Source organism: Tribolium madens, unplaced genomic scaffold, assembly GCF_015345945.1.
Source record: "Tribolium madens isolate multiple individuals breed KSU strain unplaced genomic scaffold, Tmad_KSU_1.1 Scaffold_20;HRSCAF=117;Tcas5.2_LG4, whole genome shotgun sequence".
Lineage (NCBI taxonomy): Eukaryota > Metazoa > Arthropoda > Insecta > Coleoptera > Tenebrionidae > Tribolium > Tribolium madens.
In genome coordinates, this window is record NW_025400985.1 from 9,688,726 (window position 1) to 9,713,413 (window position 24,688).

General features: G+C 31.6%; 1 protein-coding gene across 2 annotated transcripts; it reads right to left on the reverse strand.

Moving 5' to 3' along the window:
* Positions 1-1,287: 1,287 nt before the first annotated feature.
* LOC123004764 (diuretic hormone receptor-like) lies at positions 1,288-21,218 on the reverse strand. Of its 2 annotated transcripts, XR_006412708.1 has the most exons (14): positions 21,142-21,218; positions 20,890-20,999; positions 14,923-15,188; positions 9,987-10,170; positions 8,884-8,977; positions 7,596-7,689; positions 7,278-7,358; positions 3,027-3,097; positions 2,605-2,721; positions 2,366-2,551; positions 2,159-2,319; positions 1,953-2,102; positions 1,623-1,902; positions 1,288-1,568 (listed from the first exon to the last, which is right to left on the reverse strand). XR_006412708.1 is itself a non-coding variant. In XM_044398184.1 (13 exons), exons 3-12 carry the CDS (start codon positions 15,161-15,163, stop codon positions 1,979-1,981), a joined length of 1,353 nt encoding a protein of 450 aa, XP_044254119.1. In that variant the 5' UTR covers positions 15,164-15,188; positions 20,890-20,999; positions 21,142-21,218; the 3' UTR covers positions 1,288-1,902; positions 1,953-1,978. The 2 variants fall into 2 exon arrangements, 1 of the variants encoding a protein (XP_044254119.1); XM_044398184.1 differs by having other exon boundaries at positions 1,288-1,902.
* Between the last annotated feature and the right edge of the window lie 3,470 nt (positions 21,219-24,688).

Sequence of the window (24,688 nt, forward strand, 5' to 3'; positions counted from 1 at the left end):
ATGTACGAAAGAGATAATTGCGGGCCTCTAATACTTTTCGTACCAATGGGCCACCCGTAAACGTTTCTCCATACAGTTAAACCAGTGTCTTGTAGCTTCGCGAATACAGGGGGCTTGAAACGAAGGTGTATCGCTGTATCCTCTCGGATACAGGTGGCAAAATAGTACAACACCGCCTGTATTTTTATGGATACAAATGGCGCTTAATATGTTAAGTAAAGAAGAGGTTGAACGATTTCTTTGGACGCTCCTGATGACCAGTGGTTGTTTGCGTAAATTGTAACAATATTTAGGATTTGTGGATGTTGTCGATGTGATGAAATTCTCTAATTTTCTAATCTAACTAATGCTACTAACTTACAAGTTAACTGTCAGTTTTACAAGTTAGTGACTTGGTAACATAAACTTTTTCTATTTCGGTGTTAGAATAAGTTTATTCCAGCACCCAAATGACGTCATTTGCGTGCTGGAATAAGTTGTTCGCGGTAATTTAATTTTAGTGACGGACTTTCTTCACAATTCATTTTCAAATGTGAAAATAAGAATATTTTTTATTTTTTACAGCCGCCTAAAATTATTCCACACATAAATGTCGCCAACCGTCGCAAAATTCTCTAGAAAAAAACAAATTAATTTTCGTTTTTTAATTTATAAAATGATATAAAGCGGCGAAATAGAAAAAATAGTATAAAGCACTTGTTGCAAAAGGTTCTTCAAGCACTCATTTGTTCCTCAACTCGCCTTCTGCAACTTGTACTTTAATATACCTACTATTCTTGAGTAATATTGTGTTTTTGAAAATTGACGTTTACAAATGAGTATCAAATAAAAATTGTTATTACAATATTAGTGTAGTTACATTATTTGCTACAAAATTTATACAAAATTTCGACATCATAAGCTTCGACAAGTAAATCATAGATAAAAAAGTAATACAACATAAGAATTAATTTAAAATGAAAAACTAAGACAATAAACTCTTGAAGATCGTAAAATGCATTGCTAATTAGAAATTTAAAGATTATAATTATATTTTCAATTACTTGTAGTTTTAATTAAAAGAAGTTAAATGTTTAAGTTTGCTTTATATGCTTTATGCTTTATAGCCTTTTTAATCTTAATATCAGAAAATACCTATATTTATAACTGTGTTTTTTTGATATAAGATGAGAAAAAAACAATACTTTATCTGAAATAAAATCAAATAAATAACTATGTATTGAAATTGACGTACCCTGAAATGTTTTGTTTTTTATTTTTCGTTGAACTAATCTTATCAGTGGTTTAATTCGATAAATGTTTAATAATCATTAAAAAAATATGCTCCTCCCTTATCCAATAAACTAGAAAAGTGTAGAATTTGTTTTGTACTTGTGTCCAAACCTTGAGTGCCAAAATTGATGTTTTATATTGCTCCCACGTAAATTTTTTACGACGTTTAATATCCCTGCAGGAAAATTGGGAAATATTTTTTTTATTATGTATGATATTATATTTCGTTTGGGTTACACGGTCCATAATTTTTTATATCTTTTTTCACCATTTACATATTTTACATTTGAATGGAACTGTAAATTAAGCATTTAATTTACATGCATTTATAATTAGCAAGAAAAACAAACAATCCAAGAATGGTTTCATTAAACATGAAATTGCAGATATTTTCTTGGTAAACGAGTACAAAACTGACATCCATTGACATAGAAAAAATATTCCACATTAAACATTGTCATGAGATTGTCCAGGTGTGACAAAAATAGTATTTTCGACGAGGTCCACAATCACACAGTTGCGTTTCAGTTTATGTTAAACGCTGATATGTCAACATTCGGAATTGAATTGCCACGAGAAGACGTGTACGAACAGGCTCCTTCCTCTTCCAGAAGAGTGTCCATTGTCGCTCTAAAACCTCCAAGAATGAACAATTTTACCAATAATTTTTCTCCTCACACCTTCTATCTCCTCGCGGCATTATGTCTCATCCAACATCGTTGCTAAACTTAGTTTGTGATAATTTCGGGAACGGTACTACCACAACCGTTGTAGTAGTACCGGTCGAGCACGTGGACCCCCTTTTCCTATACGAATTTGTTTGATACAGACTAAAACGCAACGTTAGTACTTCAAAGTCGAGACTTTGGCCCTTTTAGACCCATACCGCATGCTGTCTCTGGCTTGCGACGACCAATCTTTACTAGAAGAGTATCTTGTTCTTCTCGAACCTAAAGTTCGACGAGTGTGCCAGCTGTTATAATGGTGGCGCACCGTATTCTTCACCTCAGCGTTGAGGAAACAGTAAAAAAGCGCCACAGTAAAGCCCTAAAATACAACTTGGAGCGAGTTGCAAAGGAGTTTTTCGGCAAACCTGTGTTGATAAAAGGATGGCTCTAATGCTGTCGTATATGCGTCGAGAGATGCCTTCAGTGGGCCCCACTATTACGAGAATGTAAGTGACTCCCAGGAGGGGAATAAGGACTAGGAGAGCTTTGGCCGCTTTCCGGTATTGTTGCGTTTCCACATTGTTGGCTGACCGGAGTTTGGTTATTAATACCTGGAATTGGGGTTGTTAGTGTCAGGGGTGGGGTTAATTTGTCGCTAACTCACCCACATGATTATGCAAAGGAATATTAGATTAATTATAAGTACGGCAATTGCGGGTATTTGATAGATCCAGTCGAAAGGATGCGGAGTCCAAGGACAACTCCGGAACATTTCCCCCGCCTGGAATTATTAAAAATTACAAATTTTGAAATGTATTTGATTAATTATTAGATTAAGTGGTTATTTGTTCAGGTGCCAGATACTTGTCGGATAAAACAAATAAAATAATTATAGACAGTTACTCCAAACTCTAATCTGGTAAACATTTACTCGGCACAATTTCCAAATAAATTTAGGTGTGATCTTATTTATTTGGAATCGTGCGAACATTCGTCCACGTCAGCTCACTGTCGGCGTGATAATGATCATCGAAGGGTCTCGACAATAGTGCCAAAATAGAACATCGATTTTAGATTTAAAATTACCTGTTGGTCTTCTAACGGTAGTGTGAAACTTTTAGCAATGCCCCATACCAGCACAAACAAAATCGGTCCTCCTAAAAAATAAAAATCGATAAAACAATTTCATGGTTTGAAGCATCTTTATGAAAGCTTTGAAACAGACGGGTTTGTGGTGACGATTAGTTTCTGTAAATGACGGGAAATCATTGCGGTTTTATTCATCCGAAATTAACGAAATTCTGAAAGGAGCGATGAAATACAACTTTTGCATTATTTTACAAGCTCTGTAGTAAATTGTACAATGTTGTTTACTAAATTTTCATTTAAAATGCAAATTAACCTTGCATAAATGACAATTTTTACTAAAAAATAAATTGGTGTTTTGAACACTACATGATTTTTTATAGATACGAGAACGTGTTGATAATAGTTGTTTACATTTAGTGTGGTAACAAGTGGTTCAGATTAAATTTTATTGCGTGGGTATCATTTTAAAATTTTTGAGGATGTTTTCTTGAGTGGCCACTGTCGGCAACTGGATATAGACAAGAAGTTCTATTTTTTAAAATATTTCTCGACAATTCCAGATTATAAAGAATACATTAAAATTTAATTCAATAAATTTAAAAAATTAGAGAGTTTTCTTAGACTTGTGTAGCTACTAAAATTTTCATTTCTTTTCACAATGTACGAGTACATGTAATCGAAATAATATTTGGCTAATAGTTTAAAAATAAATTTGTGCAAAAACTCAGATAAGTACGTATTTTCAATATGTGTAACACAAAACGCCAAAATCTGCAGAGTCTAAATAAAAATGTCATCAAAAATGTTCTGAAATTTTCATGTCTAGATTGTGATTGTGCTGTTTAACAAATGATGCTCCGGAAGATGCTGATTTTTAGTTTATTCTAAACCCACAACACAGTGGTCTATTTGCGGACAGCAAAAGCACAGACAATTTTTTTGCTGATTAATAATAAAAAGCGTGTTTAGTAATTTTATTTGGATTATCTTTTCCAACAGAAATGGTATTTTAGATAAGTAATTTTCATCATTAGTGTTAAAATAATCTCTTTATTTATAAAGGATTTTCATTTTAACCCACAATTCAGTGGGCAGATATGTGGTCTTGTAAAAGGCATGTTTAATTTTATAATGAGTTTTAGTCGTTTTGGAGTATACAAACTATCAAATTTTAATTTAACTTTGAAAATCATCACATATCACGTAGGTGGTTCATGATACTTCTATTTTTAATTTTGTATTCATTTTGATAGAATTTTTTGTGTTTTCTTTTATCGAATAATTCCAGCTTTAAAGTTATGTAATTTCATTTTAAATTAAATTAAAAAATTAAAAGTAAAGTTGCAACTTTGATTATAGAATGTCTCCAACCTTGTTCGTAATGCAACGACCTAATTAGCAGTTAATAAGTAAGTTACCTTGTAACAGCATTGGTTTTAAATTACATTGAGTGTGAGTTATTTAGTAGTGATCAATAATAGTGAATAATCACGTTTTAACAATATATAACGTAGCTACAAAAAAACTTAAAAAAAAATTAATTTGACAGTGGACATATAAATGCAATATTAATTTATTAATTATATAAAAAGCTTTTAATTTTTTTACAACTCACATCAAATCATCAAACTATGTGTTAGGTTGTTGCATATTTAAAAAAAATAATAATAATTTTGTCATTGACTAACAGCCACGCCTTACCTTATTAGGTAATAAGTTTTTCAAGAATTGAGACAAATTAAAAAAATCAATAATGTACGAGGCCTGTTCTCTTCCTTTTGAGGCAAACAAATTAAAAAAACCTTAATAATAACTTTTAAAACCTTTTTTCATCTGCTATAATTAGTTTTCAAAATATTTACCTACTGACAATATTTTTTTGCTTTTTTTCATAAGAGTAACCGTAATAATTGAAAAGCAAGTGTATAAGCATATGTAATTTTTTTAACGATTATGGCGTTTTTGCAAAATTTTCTTTTCTTCTACATAAATCCTGAAAAACAGTAACAGTCTTCTCGCTCACAGCAAGAACGTTTTCGTCAATGGGAGAAATTTTTAGACGTCTTTATCATTTTAAAGATCCACGACTTCAATAGTAAGGCTTTCATTTCAAAAGGAGCCAGTCTCAATAACTTTTGACATTGAGTAAATATACCTATTTTCAAGTAAAAACACGTCGATTAGGATCGCGAGGGGGAAGTTCAAAATCAACATTAGTTACATTTTAAGTTTCATCCCCCAGTCGCTAGCCACCCCTACTTTAAAATTTTAAATGGTACCCCTTACTTTTTAAAACGTTTTCGGAAAGAGAAAAGATCAGCGTACCTAAATGTCAAAGAAAAAAAACTTTGGTTGATTTATTTTTCAGTTTAGAGTGGTTTAATTCTTGAAATTTTTAGTTCAAGTAGCCTTTGATTCAACTCAATTTAAGTTAAATAAAAAATATGTCAGTTTGGGTTGCGACGGGAGAGTTCAAAACTAACATAAAATACATTTTAGGATTCATCCCTTATTAGTCGCTAGCACCTCCCACTTTAAAATTTTAAATGGCACCCCCTACTTTTTAAAACATTTTCGGAAAGAGTAAAAGTGAGCGTGTCTAACTGTCAAAGAAAAAAAATTGTCGATTCGTTTTTTAGTTAAGGGTGGTTTAATTTTTGAAATTTTTAGTCCCTGTAGCCTTTGATTTAACCCAATTTAATTTAAATAAAAAATACGTTGATTTGGGTTGCGATGGGAGAGTTCAAAACTAACAGAAAGTACGTTTTAGGTTTCATCCCTTACGGTTAGATAAGCTTTTTCTCCCCTTTCCAAAAATGTTTCAAAAAGTTAGGGGTGCTTTTTACAATTTTAAAGTAAGAGTGGTTAGTGACTAGGAGATGAAACCTAAAACCTAAACCTAAAAAATTTCAAAAATTAAACCACCCCTAACTGAAAAACAAAAAATCGACAAAAAAAATTTCTTTGACATTTTGACGCTGATTTTTTCTCTCTCCGATAACGTTCTAAAAAGTAGGAGGTGCCATTTAAAATTTTAAAGTAGGGGTGGCTAGCGACTAGGGGATGAAACTTAAAATGTAACTAATGTTGGTTTTGAACTTCCCCCTCACGATCCTAATCCACCTGTTTTTGCTCAAAAATACATTTACTCAATGTCAAAAGTTATTGAAACTGGCTCCTTTTGAAATGAAAGCCCTGTATAGTAGATTACACACCGAGGTGGAAAGGTGGAAAGTGCGTCAATATTAACTTTATTTCGAGACAGAAATTAAACTTTCTACCGAGCTTTGTATACGATTTTATTTACAACAACGCTTTTTTAATTTTTGTGCCGTTTTCATAATAGCAACTAACATTACAAACAAGGTAATGGATGCCTTTAGGTAATAGTGACAAAAGTGGGACTAAAAAATGAGGGTAGTAATAGAAGTAGGTAATGAGTCGCTTTCCAACTTCCACCAAGATTAAAAAAGTCAACATTAAATATACGGTTATGAATAAAATTTATTCTAACACTGCATTGCTAACGTCTTAACCCAGTTGGACAAATTTGTTAATAAATTTCCCGATTTCTAAGAATATAATTCAGACGAGTATTGTGTTTCCCTTGGTTTTGTTTCTTGACTCAACATTCAGTATAATAAAACGTCACACAACCCCGAATGAGAGCACGACTTGTCAATTCCATTTGGAATAAATCCAAATCGTGTTACCTGCCATATTATAAATGGTAGGTACATTTATTTAACTCGGTGCTAAAATCAATTTTCATTAATTTTAAATGGTCGTAATTGATTACAATTCAAGGATGACCTGGCTTTATTGGCGCTTCGCAAATCATTAGTTCCCACTAATCTGTCGCTAAATACGGCTTCTCTTGCTCTTTCAAAACCGTTTGAAAATCGTACTGCAAGCGCTAATTTCACCCGGAAAAACCGTGCCTCGGAATATTCATTCGTATCATTAAAAACCACTGTATTCAAACTTGTTACGTTGTAATCGCCTGTAAAGCTTTGATTGAACTTGAAATCGGCCTTATTGTAATTACTGTCATTAGACACAAACAATATGCAAATGACATCAGAGCAGAATCGTTCGAAATGATGAATAATGATACGTGAGGCTCTCTTCACTCTACGTTTTTAGAAAGCGCTGAATCGTGCGATAAAATCATAGCAACCGCCGTTGTAAAAGACGGACAAAGTGGCTTTCACCCTTTTCGTCAGCGACACGTAACTAATAACATACCCCAACCTATTACTGCGTAGATCCGAGGCTTGATGTTCTCGCCGGTGAATGTTTTCACCACCAAAATGTATAGATATAAACCTGAAAATGTATCGGTGTTAACGAATCATGTCTGTGTTGTTCAACTTTTGGTAATTGAATCTGACGGGCTAGACTAATAAGAAGAAGACTCTAAGGTCAAGGTGAAATGTAAACTCTAATCAACTTAAAAAAATATCCAACATTCTTGTTCGTTCGGACTTTCCGGAGCTCCGGAATTATATGACATGCGACATGCAACATGCAGCTGAAAATAATTTCAAATAACAACGTACTGACCTTCCACAAACATCCAGAAAAAGTTGGTCAGGTGGAAGTAGTGCAGTAGAATTATGAGGAATATGCAGAAAGCCTTGTTAGTTTGTAAAGGAACCTTGAAACAGTACTTTAGTTAGTAAAAACCAAAAATTCAGAAAATATGAATTGGAGAATGATCAAAGCTCTTTTTACGGACAGTTGTTTGTTTTTGTATAAAGGAATATTTTAATTAAGCAAAGAATGTAGTTTTTTTGTTAATTAAGAGCTTGGAATAAGACACGTAATAAAACAAGAAATGAGGAAGAGTACAATTGAGCATTAAAAAACTTTAATTTAGCGTTAAATTTACAGACAAATAATTCAAATAAAAATTTCATTAAAAATACGTGTATTTCGTAACTACATTACTACATATTTACTGAATTAATAATAAATGGTCAATTTAGTCACGGTTTTTAATAATTTATTTATTGACATCAATAGGTACAAAACACGAATATTTAAACATAAACCAAAACATTATTTTATTTCAAAGTGAGTCATCACACCCGGTCTTACCCTAGTTAATTTATATTTACTGGTTAATTCCACCGCTTGCATTAGTATTTTCTTCATTACACAAGTTTTAAAACCGTAAAACCAAAATTATTTCATTTTAGTTCAAATGCAACATTTTAGTGTACTAACCCACAATCCGCGGGCAGCAGACTTGAACTTTGTAACTATAACAAAATGTAATTTAAATATAATTTCATTTACGTCCATCAGTTTTTAATTTTTGTTATGTTAACTTTTAAAATAAACGTATTCTGTGACCGGTAAAAGTATTTGAAAATATATCCTGGGTTAATGTTGATGAAGAAGCACTTTATGAGCAAAAAATCATCTCTCAACACATAATTACAACAAATAAGTAGTAAAAATTTGTAACGAAGCAGTTTTTGATTAATCTTTTCGCTTTGGAAAATCGTAAATGTTGCAAATTGCCACTAAAATCCTAAAGATCCTTCAGTCGTAAAATTTAAATGGGAAGCATAAAGAATCGGTTGAAGTTGTTAATAAGAGGAAATAAACTGTCTTCAAGGAAATTAAAATAAAACATGCCGTTAAAAATAAGGCGTTTATTAATAAATTTATATAACACGGATTAAAATGTGGCACATGGGCAAATTAAGGTGCAAAATTCGACTGATTGCACTATATTTGAAAATTAAGAACAAATATTTGTCTGAGATAAAATTCTGTTTCCCGTGTTTACATTACTATTTCTGATGAAATAATCACGTCTGCATAAATCGGTAATACCAACCTGTAAACTGTAAACGAAAATCCACATAAAATCCGCAAGGATGTAGGAACACATCAGATTCATATGGATGGTATTTCGCAGACATCGCAAGTCTCTGAAAATAAATGAAATTCTCAAAGTTTGCAACTTTGACAAGTGGATCAGTTTTTTTCTTAATTTTACCAGCAAGTTGGTGGGAGATAGGGAAATATTTTTAGACTTGCCGAAAGTTAAAGCAGGCTTGTACAAACTTTTTAAATCTATTCAAATGAAACTTTAAGTATTATCTAATAAGATTCAGATAAAGGTAAAGTCGTAGCTTTCCAGGCTTTCTAGGAGTTTTCACCTTAAAACTGCAAATAAATTTCTTGCATAATAAGAAAGTGTGCTCTAATCTTTTCTAGAATTATCGATTAGTCGGAAAATGAAGGGTGGGACCCTAGAAAAAAATTATCTAGTAACATAATTAAACATTCAATGATAACGCAATTGGGAAAGTGATGAAATCCCGTGACTCAAATTTAAGTATTTATTTGCTAATCCACATAATTCCACTTGTCGATAGGTAAATATAATCGAATTCGAAAAATTTTACTTGGAGCCGTATACTTATTCAGATAACAAAATTTGTCGTAACATTTTTGTTTACTTTCCTCTCGACAATTTTAAAATAGTGCAAAAAGACTCACCTGAAAATCACTCATGTGGATCAATACTTCTTATTGGTTATAGATAGCGATAACAGTCGACATGGGCCATATAAATGTTTAGTTCAAAGCCCACCCGCTCCAATTCGTGTTAATGGTGTCAAACGTGTCAGGTATGTCTTTTTCATGTTTTTTTACTGCGAGGAAAGCAAAGGGCCCTTGGGTGGAAGGTTAGATCTTCGCATGATTCAAGTTGCCAGATCTAACTCTTCCATATGACGGTCATTTGCCAATCACACCCCGAATTTCGGTAAATATTGACAAATCTCAGCGGAAATTGATAAAATCGTGAGAACGATTTTGATCGAGCTCTGTAAAGTAAGTGGAGCAGTGGTCTCTTCACTTGATTTTTTATAGTGAGATTCAACTCCTCCATCTCATTTTTTGAGCTCGCTTACAACGCTTGAGGTCTCTTACTTGAACTTCCAGAAGATGTAAACGGCAAAGAGAAGCGCCACTAAGCTTACGGTGTAGCCAATGAAGTAGATTGTGGTTGTTAGTTCCACTTCGGGCACTTCTAAAGAGGACAGCTCTTTGCACGAGGTGTAGTTGCTGTATTGGTCCCAACTTCCGTTTGCGAAACACAGACGGGTCGCGTTTTCTGAAAAATCCAAATATTTTCAACAAAATTACACAGGGCGACCAAAAAGAAGTCATGTTGTGAAAACTTGACAAATTATATATCATTTTGTTTGTCTCAGTGAGACAAATCAAATGCACTAAAAAAATTTCAAAAAGTCTACACACTTTGAACTAAATAATTTTTTCCTAATTCAAATGAATTTAAAATACTTTAACTTTAAAAAATCATTACTCAATAACTATTAGGCCGATTTTCTTCAACTAAAGACCATTCTAAATGGATGGACTTGACCTTTAGAATGATTTGCAATTTGAAATTGTATATTGGTAAACTTTTCTTCGAACAGTGTTCGAAGAAGTTTGAAGCAAAATCGAAATAGTCTAAGAAAAACCCTACAAGTATTTTTTTTCATCATTACCATCGTGTAGAGCATCTCTATATCCAAATTTTTAAAAGAATATTTTTTGAAGTTAAGGTTTGCTAATCAAGCATTGCGCCATATCGCAGAAATGCATCTTAATCTTACTTAAAATTGCATTTTTATAAAAGTATTTGTTTTAGGACCCTTATTTTGCTTAAAAATTATCAATTGCACCTTCTTTGTTCTAATTTGAATAAACAAAAACTGTTTCTTTATTTAAAGCAAACAAAGAGTACCTGCGTAGTAATTAAAGTAAATAAAGAGTTTTTTTGTTCTAATAATGACCACTGATCATTGAGCACAAAGGATTTAGAAGTTGAAGGCACTAGCCTTAAATATAAGGGCAAATCTCTTTCAAATGAAATCACTTTCCATTCAGATTTTGACTACCTAGTTCATTTAGTGGACAGATTCTGTTTATTTCCATGACAAATATCTGAATGTTTATACAAGTTGTCCCACCTAAGACTTTCGGATCTAATATCTCTCTTATTTGCCAACGGATTCTAACGAAATTTAAAATATAGATTATTTAGTATGTAGAAATAAATATCGCATTACTAAAACAATCCCTAACATGTGATTTAAACATGCGTTTTAACAATTGCTAAATTGCTTAAAATTTATATCAAATTGTTAGTGGCCAATAAAAAGTGCCATGAGCAAAAATCTGTCCATGAAAGAGGTCCGGCTTGCAGGAAAAAAGAATAAAATTGTGTTAAAAGTGGTTGGAGATGCAGAAACATGGGCAGCTGTAAAAAAAGAACAATATTACCGAATTTTCATGGCTGTTGGGCGACAATGACATAATGACATTGATATGTGACTTTTATTATTTCTTTAACTTTAAAAAGTTAATAAAGTAATTATTGGATTTATTGGACTAATCAGTTCAATATAACAAAAAATGCTCGAAGGCATTGGCATCACTGCTTCTAAAAGTTCTAAAGGTGTTCTAACTTAATTTACCACAGGTTCTTAAGGTAGTACAAAATGGAGACGTTAAACTATTGATTTAGAGTTAACTTTCTCAAAAATTAGGTCAAAATGTTAACAACATAATCGACGTATTTCTACTAATTCAGAGGAATGAGTTATGTAGTTATTTCTTTGTGTAGAGGTATATTTTTTAGTGCGTAAAATTATTTTTTTATCTTGAGGTAACCTTATTAATACCAGTTGAATCTTCATCTTTTCTGTTGCCTACATTTTAATATTCATAAAAAAATACGTAATTTAGACAGGTTTGAAATTGTGTTAGAATGATATGGCAATGGAGCTTAATTATTTTGATTTAACGAAACCGATTCGATCATTTTTATAAATAAACAGAATAATAAAAAATGTATCAAATGGATTAACAGAATTCACCAAAATGAGTAAATAAGTAAAATTAATGGTGAAAATTGAAACTTTTTAATCTGTCCTAATAAGGTTTTTCGAGTAAAATGTTAGTATTAGTAATCTTATCAAATCAAAATATTTACTCCATCCAATTCTCCTAATTTGATAAATAAATCAACAATTGCGAAATCATCGGATTACTTTTATTTTTTTTTTCTATAGAAGACTCTGCAACAGAGCACTCTCGAAACTAATAAAATCACAAGTGTTCTGTAGCAATTATCTAATTAACCAATAATAATTAATCACATTATTGGTAAATATGCCAACTGTAGTTAAACGCTTGCAATATTTACCACTCAAAATGGTTCCAGTGGACAGAAATTGTTTAGTTAGTAATTAACCTTTTAAAAATTGAAGCGATAGACCTTAAAATAGTGTCATTTTGAAGCCACTTGAACGTTCTTGCGTCTTAAACGAATTCTCCCAAGTCGTCGTGAAGTCAAACCAATCAATTTAAGAATGGATAACTGTCGTCAGGCGATAGACAATAATAAATTACAGTTTTCTGTTAGTGCTCAAATACTTACCAAATTAGTTGGAACATTTGTAGCAACGGTTTTCTAGCACCTCACGTTCAACTAGTATCATTTTCCAAATGCTACATTTTTCTCTCGCATTTGTTTCGCAATACACATAAATTTAATTCGCCTCGTAAAATAAGGATGCAATACTTGCAAACTTTTGCAATTAATCTATTGTTTGTTGACAGTTTACATTCGGAGTTGGCATGCCTTTTTGCATCGCTGAATTCTATTCTTTCAACTCGTGGTCGCTCGTTTGATTTCAGTTGTTCTTTTGAACGTGGTGGCTCCCCAAATTGCTTTTTATTAGAAACACCGATGAAATAAAGTTAAGCATTCGTTTAAAGCGAAAAAAAGATTTTAGCATTTATTGAAGGACACTATCCCGGCGCATTCGCCATTTTTCTTTCAATTAACTCGCAATCGGCGATGTGTGAAGCCTTGCACCTGAGATTGCGTTGAAATGACGGAGTATTTGAAGGCAATTGACTGAGTGGAAGCAATTCTCTTGCGACTTTATTCCCACAACTAATTTAACTTGAAGGCAGCAACCAAAGAAATAATTATTTATAAGTTTGTGAGTACAACGCCGGAAGAAATGGGCCGAGTTGTGAGCACACATCCGAAAAAAACTCTCATTAGTTTTCGCATGAGTCGACACAAATTTTTCAACACACTTTTTTGAGCACAAAACAGCTACTCTAAAAATAATTCAGGTATTGATGCTGAAGAGAATATTATGCGAGGGTCTTATAACGTTGTGACGCTTTGATTTGAGTCGTAATGAAGCAAATGTGCACGAATAGGACTTGTCGTAAAATTTACGGCCACAGACACGCATCAAGGATATTACTTTTCATTAGGATTCCACTATAAAAGATTCAATTATAGGAGGGACTTTATTATGATTAGTTGAATTGTGGCTTTATTAGCTAATCTAAAGTTATGAACTTTTGGAGTTAATTGATCTGTGTTACGGTTAAATGTTAAGTGGAGGCAAATGCTTCAAAGACTTACAATTATTAAATTAACGGAGAAATTTACTACCTACTTGCAAGTGTCGCTGCAGAGAAACTCTTTTTTTTCGGGGTAAATTGTTAGCTCTCAAATGATTAAATTTGAAGAAAAAATAGACTAATGCGATCAAGCTTCATATTAGACAAATTTTACATTAATTTCACAACCTAATCCTATATATTTTTTGTAATTTTTGAAATCTCTTAAATTTCATTATATGGACGGTTTTTCTGCCATAATTCTCTAAATTTAACTTTTTTCACGAACCTTTGATGTTGAAAAAAAAGATCATTCGAGTGAAGCTTCAAAGAGTTAAAAACCCACTTAGTTTTTGTTTTTTTATTTCAAAAAATTCCCTCACTATTGTCTTAGTCAATACGAGTACCAAACAGATTTGGATGCATTTCTGTCAATTTTTTACGTTATTTTAATAAAGATTAAATTTAACATGCATTAATATGTAAAAATTGTTTTGGATTATTTATAAAATGTTTTTGTTTCCGTCGAAAGCTTCTATTTTTGTATAAAAATATGGAAAAATAATTGACAGCTACAATAAACAGTTGTGTATAAAATATAACCCGAGAGGCTACAAGTTACTATTTGATCATGTAACGTGTTAGGGCAGGTTCATTATCAATCATACCACAGTAAATTATGTGCCGGAGGCAACTTGTGCATATATGATGATGCACAATCGATGACCTGACATGTTTTTTTCAACTACTGACAAGTTTAACAAGCAGAACAAAGATAAAGAGATGAAATCACTGAAATAATTTAACTAACAAAAAAGCGTGATGAAGATAAAAGCTGCATTTTTTCGCTCCTTTTGCAGTTTAATAAAAAAAAATATTTAGGACATTCGAAGGGTTTCTGCGTTTACTGTTCGCTAATTTCTTCACAGCTTCAATCGCAAATAATTTTTTAAATTACATTAAAAGTAACTAAAAATCATGCACTGAAATTCCCTGGTATTTTTATTAAAAATAACTCCACCTATTTCAAAGAGAAAAATTGTACCTTTATTGTTTATAAAGCAAATATTTTATAGACGTTGGTTTGGTTAAAGGTAAAGCATTTTTGTTTTATCGAGAAAGTCACGATTCGAGGCCAAACGTTACAAAAATAATAAAAATATTTCAATCAAATACAATATTTACCAAATCGTGCGTCGGACGGTTCTTTTTATGGATTGATTTGTCTAGAATATCGATATCAAAGAAAACTACTTTTTTTCAAGGCTCAATTTTAGAATAGATTAAAAGACCGAGTTCGCATGACCCAAATACTGTATTTCAAAATTATATGAATATTGAAGTTTTCTCTCGTAATCTTTATAAAATCTTATGCATACACTTTTAACGAGCGTCCATAAAACTCCATTAAAATTATCTCACTCACCTCTGGTGTCGTACTTAATGCCATTGAGTTGGTCGAAGCAAGGTAAAACAGCAAGGGAATTCGGTGCCGTTTGCGGCCAACATAAAACAGTATCGAAGTCGACAGGACAGCCATTTGATAGGGGTGAGAGTGTTTTTTTAAGTTCACAAGCTAATTCCGCTTGGGTTTCATTGAGGCGGTTTAGGATCCGGACGAGGTCCTCATGACGGGCATAAACAACGTCGTCATTACCCTGATCCATGTTCCATCATTTATTCGCAAAACGACTGAAAAATAAACCACAACAATTATGTGCGCTGGTTATGCCTGATCACACAAATGCACGTGTGCAAACTATACTTTTAACAAAACAATATATTCATTTAAATGGAAACAGAGGAATTCCATGGACAAACAAACAGTGATGAAGTGTGAAATTTAAACGCTTTGGTGCTTTTTCATTCAATTTTTTGTACCTATTTTGTAATTATAGCAAAGCATATTTGGGTATTAAAGGGAATAATGGTTTTATCACACCACAGCATCGTAAATGATAATAATTAACAAATAGTACTCCTGCTTTTGTGAAACTACAGTTATGCTTGATAAATCTTGACAATACAAATATTGTGAAGCAACTAGCTAATTTAGTTAATTATGCGATGTAGAGGATGGAATAAACATCAATTTTAATGATTTTAAACTTTATTAAATTAACTAGAGAAAATTTATTAACAATAGTAAATTAATAATATTTTATTTCAGTGTTAAGTAAGTAAAAATTAGTAATTAGTAAAATTAGTAATTTTTACAAATTAGGAATTATAAGAAATTTCAAGGTAATTTAAGCTTTGATTTTATTTTGTAGTAAAAAAGACTTTTTGATTGGCTGTTTATGATCATGAGAAATTTTCTTTCGACAAGCACAGCCTTAGGCTTTTTGATGAACACAGAGCTTATTCTTACATCAATACAAAAGCAGTTTTTAAGTCTCTCGTTACGAGAAAAGAAACGCAAATTGCTTTCATAAGTTTTGCTAATGTGAAAGTTGAAAAGATTTTAAATACCTAAAAAAAAATTCATCTTATTAACTGCAATATCTTTCACATACCTAAACAAAAATTGAAATAATCAACTGACTCCACGAAAAGTAGTACTCAAAATTTGTTGAGTTAATCTTGAATCTTGAAATAATACAGAAATTTTTCTCGTGTCCAGAAATTATTCGGAAATCGACGAAATTTTAATAAACGTCGTCCGAAATTTACTTATACAAACCAATTGTTTTCGAGTTATGAATTTTAGTTATTTAAAAAGTTCGGAAAATTAAGAACGTCTCTCTGGTCGAAACTAAATCCGAGGGACTCCGGATTCTCGCTCTTTGATGGATAATTAAAACCGGACTGCAAAAGTTTTTTTGCTTCTCCCGTAAGACTTACAGTTTTTGATTAAAAAAAACCTTTAGAATTAAAAAAAAAACTGCATTTTTGATTTTCTTAAGCGGAGATCTATAAAACTGGTCAATCAACTTTAGTTCGCAATATTTAGTTCACACAGCATTAAAACAATAAAAATCGTTGTTAATTTGCGAGTGAAACAAAGCACACTGTGTGCTTGTGTGTCTCAAGTTAAGGATCTTGACTTCAAACCGCATCTAACAGTATTTGGATAACGTTCTCTAATCAATTTGCTTGAGTTTGCTACAACACAACGCTGCTTCTCATCCAGTTTTTGTTTGCTAGTGCAATGTTTTATAACCCGCTTTCAAGATTTCTTTTACCTCTGTTAAAAAAAAGTTTGATATATAACCCTCGTTAGATAAACGAAACCATTCTTATAGGGTCAAAAACACAAAATTGATATGTTAGAATTTTTCACCAAGTTTTCTATTTACACGCACAAAGCACGAATTTTTTTTCTTCAAAATACCTATCCTAATTTTTAGATTCAAATTTCGCCAAAATAAAATTGAAAATGTTGCTTGTTTTCAAGCGGGTTTCACTCACGTTTTTATTGCGTTTGTTGTATAATATTCATCATAAAATATCTGTACAACACAGTATGTAGCAAAAACTGCTTACCTTTTCACCCTTCAAAAACAATCATTCGCGCAAACATGTTTTGCAATAATTAATATTCTAAACGCAGAGTACACAACGTGCTCATTTTTGCAAAAAAACAAAACAAATAGTTAATCAAGACCACTCAAAACTTTATTTCAACATTTAAGATTAATATTTTAATTTTTCAAACTTTTTAATGAAATTAAAACGTGTAATGAGACACCGATGCTGAAAGTATTTGTTTGTCGCTTTGTCACATTTCGAATGAACCACCTGTAGAACAGTGACTTTTTGTGTGAACAAAATCCCATTTCATTGTGTTACCATCTCATTTTCCCTTTTCAGCCGCAAAAAAACAGAGAGAATGTTGAGTACAGGCATTTCTAGAATTGTTAGTATCAAAAATGATGCGTTTCTCATCTGTATGTATGTCTTGTGTTACATTTCAAGATGCAAGTTTTGAGCCAAATTGGATCAATACCAGTGTAAAGAATTATTTAATCATCTGTGTTTGCCCGTCTGAGCAGTTAGGGTAAAAAGCCAAGTGGTCTTCTCAACAAAAAAGTACTAATTTGTTGTCGAACATAAAGCACTAAATGTGTTTACCCAAATGAAGGTTGGTGGCCAAAGATAATGGCTCGCAATTAAACGAGTTGGTTGGGAAAAATGAACGGTCTGGTTAGTATTCAAAGAGCAAAAACATACATTTCTTTTTTAGTGCAATCTAAATTAAAATTCATTTTGTTAGCCATTGAGAGTGTCTAAAATATTTTTCTCTTTCGGTTTAATTAAACGGAAACATGATAGATATAAAACAATTTAGAAAAGAATTAAATTTAAAATGAGTTAATTTTAACACCAGTAAGAAAATACTGCAGTTGTGAAAATAATTTTGCGTTTATTATAGAGATTCCGGGACTGTTTTTTATTAGCAAGACAAATAAAAAATTACGCTTTATTTGTCATGTCATGTCCCAGCACAGTGCATATTTATAATAATGGAAAAAATTGCGCTGAAATGAATTTCCTGGTTTGAATCTGAATCGTCACACAGGACTTGATGAAATTCTTACTCCATGAAAGAAGTTCATCCTCTAATTAGAGAATTTGTAACTTGTTTTACTCGTATCTATAATTCAGTACCACAGTCTTAGACTCTTAGATTTTCTTTCGTTGTTCGAATAAACTAAAAATTTTAAATGATGATTAACTTTCGACGAGGTAACAGTTCATTTAAAGCAAAACTCATTTTATTAAAAATTTTATCGCAAGCGTTCGGATTGAAGTTGAATTTCATATCTTTTGGAAAGCATTGATGTTATAAAAGGCAGAAAGGAGAGTCCAGGATCACACGGTCCGTTCATAATCTGAAGATACACTTTGGCTATATTATGTGTGTACATTTGTATGGAAAATATCCAGTATAGGCCGAAAGGATTCGGAGTGGAAATTATAAAATCAATACTGGAGCTATAATCGGTCTTCAGGACACGATAAGTGAAGTTTTATTTTATGAGTCAGCTTAACTTGACGTAAAAATTCGTGATTTTCAAGCTCCTTTTATGAACACTCGACTTTGTTGCGCCTCTTGAAAGATAAAAGATTTTGGAGTTTTAACGTCACAAGATTTCAAACACTTTTTTTATTTTTGATGCACATGTTTGCAAAAAATGCCTTGCATTTTCCTATTAATAGATAATCCAGGCAATGTATTTAACAGGACATTTAAGTCAGAATAGCCTGAAATTGAATCTGTCAACTGAAACGACATGTTATGTGGTGATATTTTAAAGAAAATATTAACTTTTTTACAACATAAAGGCAAAAATGATCAATGACATCACGTTAACATCTGCAATAACTAGTTTTGTCGAAATTAGCAAAGTGTTAAAAAATGTTAAAAGTTTAGCTTGATACAAAGTTATTCTATATGAAATGAAGTAAACATTTTTTTTATATTATAAATTAATTGAAAACGAAAACACATGACTTGATTTACGCAATTAAGTACGCACTTTGAAACTATAGCAATGTTAATCAAAGTTACAAGTGCCACAAAGTAACGCTTAATTGCTTCGGGCTGTTTGGTCAATTCAGATAGAAGAAAAGTCATTACGTGGGCATAAAATAATTGTCTAAAGGTTAATTAAGGAAACAGATTATAAACTTTTTTTGTTAAACTACTTATTCAGATTTAGGAATAATTTCAAGAGTGGTAATTTATATCATTTTTAAGCTAAAAACAAGTTTGTACTTATATTCAGAGCAAAATTGTGAATGGCGAAAAAAAATATAACGATTTACACACACTCTAAAATTAATTATTTATTAACTAATAAAGTTTATTTTGTACTCAATGTTAAAGAGTGCTTTTATCAACTAATTTCAGTAGATAAAGTAATCTTTTATCGTCTATTGAAATAAAGTAGTTTTTATCTACTGTTTACATTCCATTTTGACTAAGAAATTCTGCTAGGTGAGTACAAAATAAAACGAGATATTATACACGACGATAAAGATTGTTTCTCGAGTTATATAACAAATAATAACTATTATTGAATTTCTTCAAAAGTAGAAAGCGATTTCTATGTAATAATATCTGTTTGCATACCATTTCATGAAAGCACTTGAAAGCTCCAATCGAACATAATTGCATATCAGTTTCACTACATGGATTTACATTTAAAAATATTTTGTTATGATATTTTCATTATAACAAAATAGTATATATCCGATATTAATAAGAGGATTTTTTGATTAGGTTAATACATTTTTTTTTCAATATTTTTCAGTTCAGCAAACTTTTCGGAGTATTGTTAATTTGTTATCGTAATCTTTTAATAATTAGAGCGATTTTTGATCCGCTTACCGACAGCACAAGTTGAATTTAATTACAGAAAAAAATCGAGATGGAAATAATTGCAAAACAACATCGAAATTCAAGAGAAACATTTTCTCAAATAAATACCATCAATTTAAACTTTAAAGTTACGAAACCAGACGTCGTATTTTATTTATTCATATAAACATTACAATCCTAATTTAAAACTTAAAATTGCGTATATTTCTGTTCTGTTCAATGTAAAGTCAATATTTATGATATTTTGCATTCATTGTCAGAACAACAGGTTTTTTTATGTTACCGTTTATTTCTGAAACACAGAGTAATTAAAAGTTTGCATGAAAAAACATGTTATCGCCCACGCATTTCAGGAGTATTTTCAAGTAGTGATAAAAATTGTGATTTTTCCAGTAGACATTCACGTATGTAACTCTAGCCGAAAATTTTACCCAGTATCATCTTACTTCTCGTCCCTTTCAAGTTGACCATCGTCACCCTTTCTAACAATGCTTTTAGATAGTCCAAGTTAAACATAAACACAGACTCTCAAGATTAGGGAAACTAAAAGGACAGCAATCCTAAAGCAATCATTGTCCAGTCTAATCGCATTTTGCGGGTTGAAAGGAGTTAATTAGCGTTTGATTTTTGTGTCGAGTGCACGAGAACCGAAGCAAATTATCTTTCAAGGCTGAACTGAGAGGATAATAAGCGGTTTTTGTCCGTCAATGTGACGAGCATTAAGGCAATTTACCTTCTTTTTGCATATAAACCAGCCTTTTATAGCGTACTATTTGAAAAATGGCCGCAAAGAATAGCGAAACGGCCGATTTATAACCGTTATAAAAGCACAAACACTTCTCTTTACGGACTTATTATTTTATATTTTTCCATCAAAGTCGATTGTCCATTACGAAATAGATTTCATATCATCTGTCACGGGCTTGATTGATTTATTTTTAAAAGACTCGCTTCGGAAACGGCGGAACTTCCGGAAGTATTTAATCGGATTATTTCCAAAAAACAACTTTGCAGTAGCGCGTCAAACCGAATTATGGATACAATTCTTGATATAAATAGACTCACCTGTCCTGATTGAGTTTGGGATTTTGGTCACGTGTGTTTACAAAATTTGCAACTAAATAGAAGTTTCACGACGCGACGCTCGATGACGACTGAATGGATCAGGATGGATGCTGGAATCAAGAGCGTCAGTGCGTGGAAATTTCAAAGTGTCACACTATTTGTAATTATGTGAAGAGCGCTTGCTCAGGTAAAAACACGCATTTTACCATTAATAATTCATTGCAATTCCACAATAAACTACTTTCAACTCACATTGAAATTAAAATTTTGCACAAAAAAATTCATGAAGTGGGCCCAACTCCACTGCATTTGCATATTTACATACGCTGGGGTTATATATTTATTTAGGTCAGATGTCTAATCATGTTTATTAATCTTGGACGTGAACCGGATCGATATCTTTATTAAAACTATTTTAAGAATTGCACCCGGTCATCACATTTCTCCACAGCATTTAATTAAAATATGTAAGTGGTTATAAACGCAACGACCAACAAAAAATAAATTTTGGTGTGCACTTTTTATGCTTATTGTAGGACCACAGCGAACAATACAAAATTACTGCAGTTCAACTCGCTGATTGCTGAAAATTCTCGATTGACTCGCTTTATTATCCCCGTCCGAAATTACTCAGCATTTCGCAAAATAATTCAATAAAAGCCGTCGTAAGTTATAAGCCGGCGTTATTTATCTAAAGAAAAACTTTAAAGAAGTGTTATTTTGAAACTTTTATTCGTAGCCGAGTTTAATCTCGTGTCGTAAAAGCGCAAAGGATAAAATAACTTGCCGCATTGTGGTAGGTTAGTACTTTTATTTCTGGTAATATCAAATATTTGTTATTTCAAAAAACATTTACAAGCAGTTTCTTGCTAAGTCGCGTGACGATTCTAAAATAACAATCTGCAAATGTTGCATAAATTAAATGCTATTTTCAGAGCTGAAATGTAAACATAATACAAGTAGAATTCTGATAAGTTTCTACTTTTTTTTCGTTCTATTTCTTACTTGTTTACTTATTTCTATGTAGTTGGAGGAATGGTGGAGGCGCCGGGTGCAAATATCGTGTATCTTTCATTTTCAAAAATTATGCTTCAATAATAGGGTGGGCCAAAAAAACTATTTTTTTTTATTTCGAAGTTGTAATAACGCGGAAAAGTTGCGAATTATACATACAGGTGAATATAAAGTATGGAACCAAGCGGTTTTATTTTTAATCATTTGCCTCCAGAAAATAATAATTAATATAAATTAAAGTAACATAAAAAATGTGATCGTATTTTCAGAACGAAATTTTTTGTTTTTGAGTTATGCGATTTTTTTTGTCAAAATTGCAATTTGTGAAAAAAATTTTTTGAAAAAATTAAATATATAGCAGATAGTTGTAATCCTTAGAGTATAGCTTTTATGAGAAAATTATTTTATAGTGGGTTTCCATTTAAAAAAATTAAAAATTTTGTAGAACTCAAAAACAAAAAGAAATTTCGAAAAAAATTATTCTTGTTAAAACATCACATTTTTATAGTACTTTATCACTCATCAATTAGTTTTTTTTTTAAATAAATAGTTTAAGCAAAAAATGTTTGGTTCTAAACTTTTTATTCACTTGGTATGTATTGACAAAAAAAAAATCGGTTGTTATCTTCCGGTCGCGCATAGGCCGTAAATTTTGACAAAATATTAAAAAAAATACTTATTGTTTTTTTAAATTTCTTAATTAGATGTTTTCTAAAACACAATGTTCTTATGTTCAAAAATAAAAAAACTGTAACTATGTATTAAAAAAAAGTATATTAAAGTACACAAAAAGAACTCGTTAAAATGTGAAATTTTCAATATTTTGCCAAATTTTGAAGCTTATGCGCGACCAGAAGATATCAACTGATCTAAACCAAATTAAAACACAATGTTTTTAGGCTTTATTTTTACGAAAACATCTAATTAAAAAATTTAGAAAAATTATGTTTTTTTCATATTTTGTTAAACTTTAGGGCCTATGCGCAACCGGAAGATGTCAACTGATTTTGATAGTTTTTTTTTTCTTTTTTTTTGTATGTATAATTCGCAACTTTTCCGCGCACAACTTCGAAATAAAAAAATGAGTTTTTTCGGCCCACCCTATTCAATAAATTAGAAAAACTCATTGTAACATTGTAATTTCTAAATGCGGGAATCTAGGCGTTAGAATCATTATAAGTGACATTGGGATTAACTACGAAATATTTTGTGTAATTAGTAGTAATTAGCTAAATCTATTTCCGCTACCGTGATTAGCGTTTCTCCGAAATCCGTCTTTTGTGCTCCTGAGCTTGAATCAAAATTTAATAATCCTTTAATTATCTACAGACGTTGATTATCGTCGAATGAACACAGTATTTGTTTAAAGCGTAGCGTCATTGTTACAGCCACACCATGTAAATTAAGCAATTTCACCCAAAAAAAAATTCCGATTCTATCAGCCGAAATTTAATATTAGGTAATATCCTTCAGGAATCTTGCCCGTTTCATCAACAGAAACACTAATTAAAATGCGGAAATCAAAACCGTTTTTCTGGAAATTCGATTCAAAAAAAAATTGCTTATAACCCAGAAAATAAATTAAATAATTAGCAATCAAGCCAGTGAATTTTAACCTTATTAGCAATTTTAATGAAGTGTCTGATGCAGAAAATCCGCCGTCGGGATCGCGAGATCATGATTGTTTCAACCAAGTAGATGCACATTCAACCTGGGCTTATAATGACAATCTTTTGAAAAAAACACAAACGAGAGAAGTTTAATTCGCTTCTCTTTAATCTCAACCGGAAATTGTTTAAGTAAGTTCCGCTTGTAAAACACCGGTCTAAATAAAGAAAGGAAATTTGTATTTGGCTTAATATTCATTGAACGGCGAAAATGGACCATAAACAAATTTAATACAACAGGGACTAAAATATGAAATAAGACGATTTTAATGAATCATAATAGTCGCGCTGGAAGGAAATGTGTAGTTAATTTATGCAGACTGCAGGCTTTAAAGACTTTAATATTACCAAGCGCCGCGCAGCAACTGTTTTACTCGTGTAGCAGCAGTTGTACTAAATTCACCTTCATTTTTGTTCCTTATCTCTGTTAATAATTTAAGATTGTGTCCTCATACGGCATTCCTAACTTGTATGTACGTCGGCAAAAACTTTAATTATTTTTGAAACGTGTCGTTGGAGCAGATACTTAATTAAAGCCGAAACAAATGAAAAAATTATGAGCGTTTCACATGACTTGATAAGTTAAGCAAATTTGTGCTTATACGTGCATACATGGAGGTTTATTTGCTTTGGTAATTAAATAAATTTTAAATTAAGGACGGAACGATCAAATCCTCGAGAATTTTATCGCTACGTGAGTTCTAATTAGATAAAGAGATTAATTTTTTATCGGGGGTTTTAAAGTGATCGAATTTTTATTTATACCGCTTGCAAAGACTCAAGTGGCGCCAACTACACGCAGCCCCTGAAACGAATGGTAACAACCCTTAAAATTTTTAATTTCTAATTAATTTGAGGTAGTAGAAAAGAATACGCATTTGGCAATAGTATATTACATCCCAACCTGTTTATTGCCTGAGAGGTGTAGCATCAATGAAAATAATAATTGCGAGGCTACTAAAATTTTCTCTACTGGGTTTATGTAGTTTTTTTTTTCACTACTAGCACATTTATTACCCAGAAACACATTTTTTTTTACTTTTGCATCTATTAAAGGAATTGTCTAATTTCACAATATGAAATATTTGTTAAAATACCAATAAAACTGCGAATAAAAA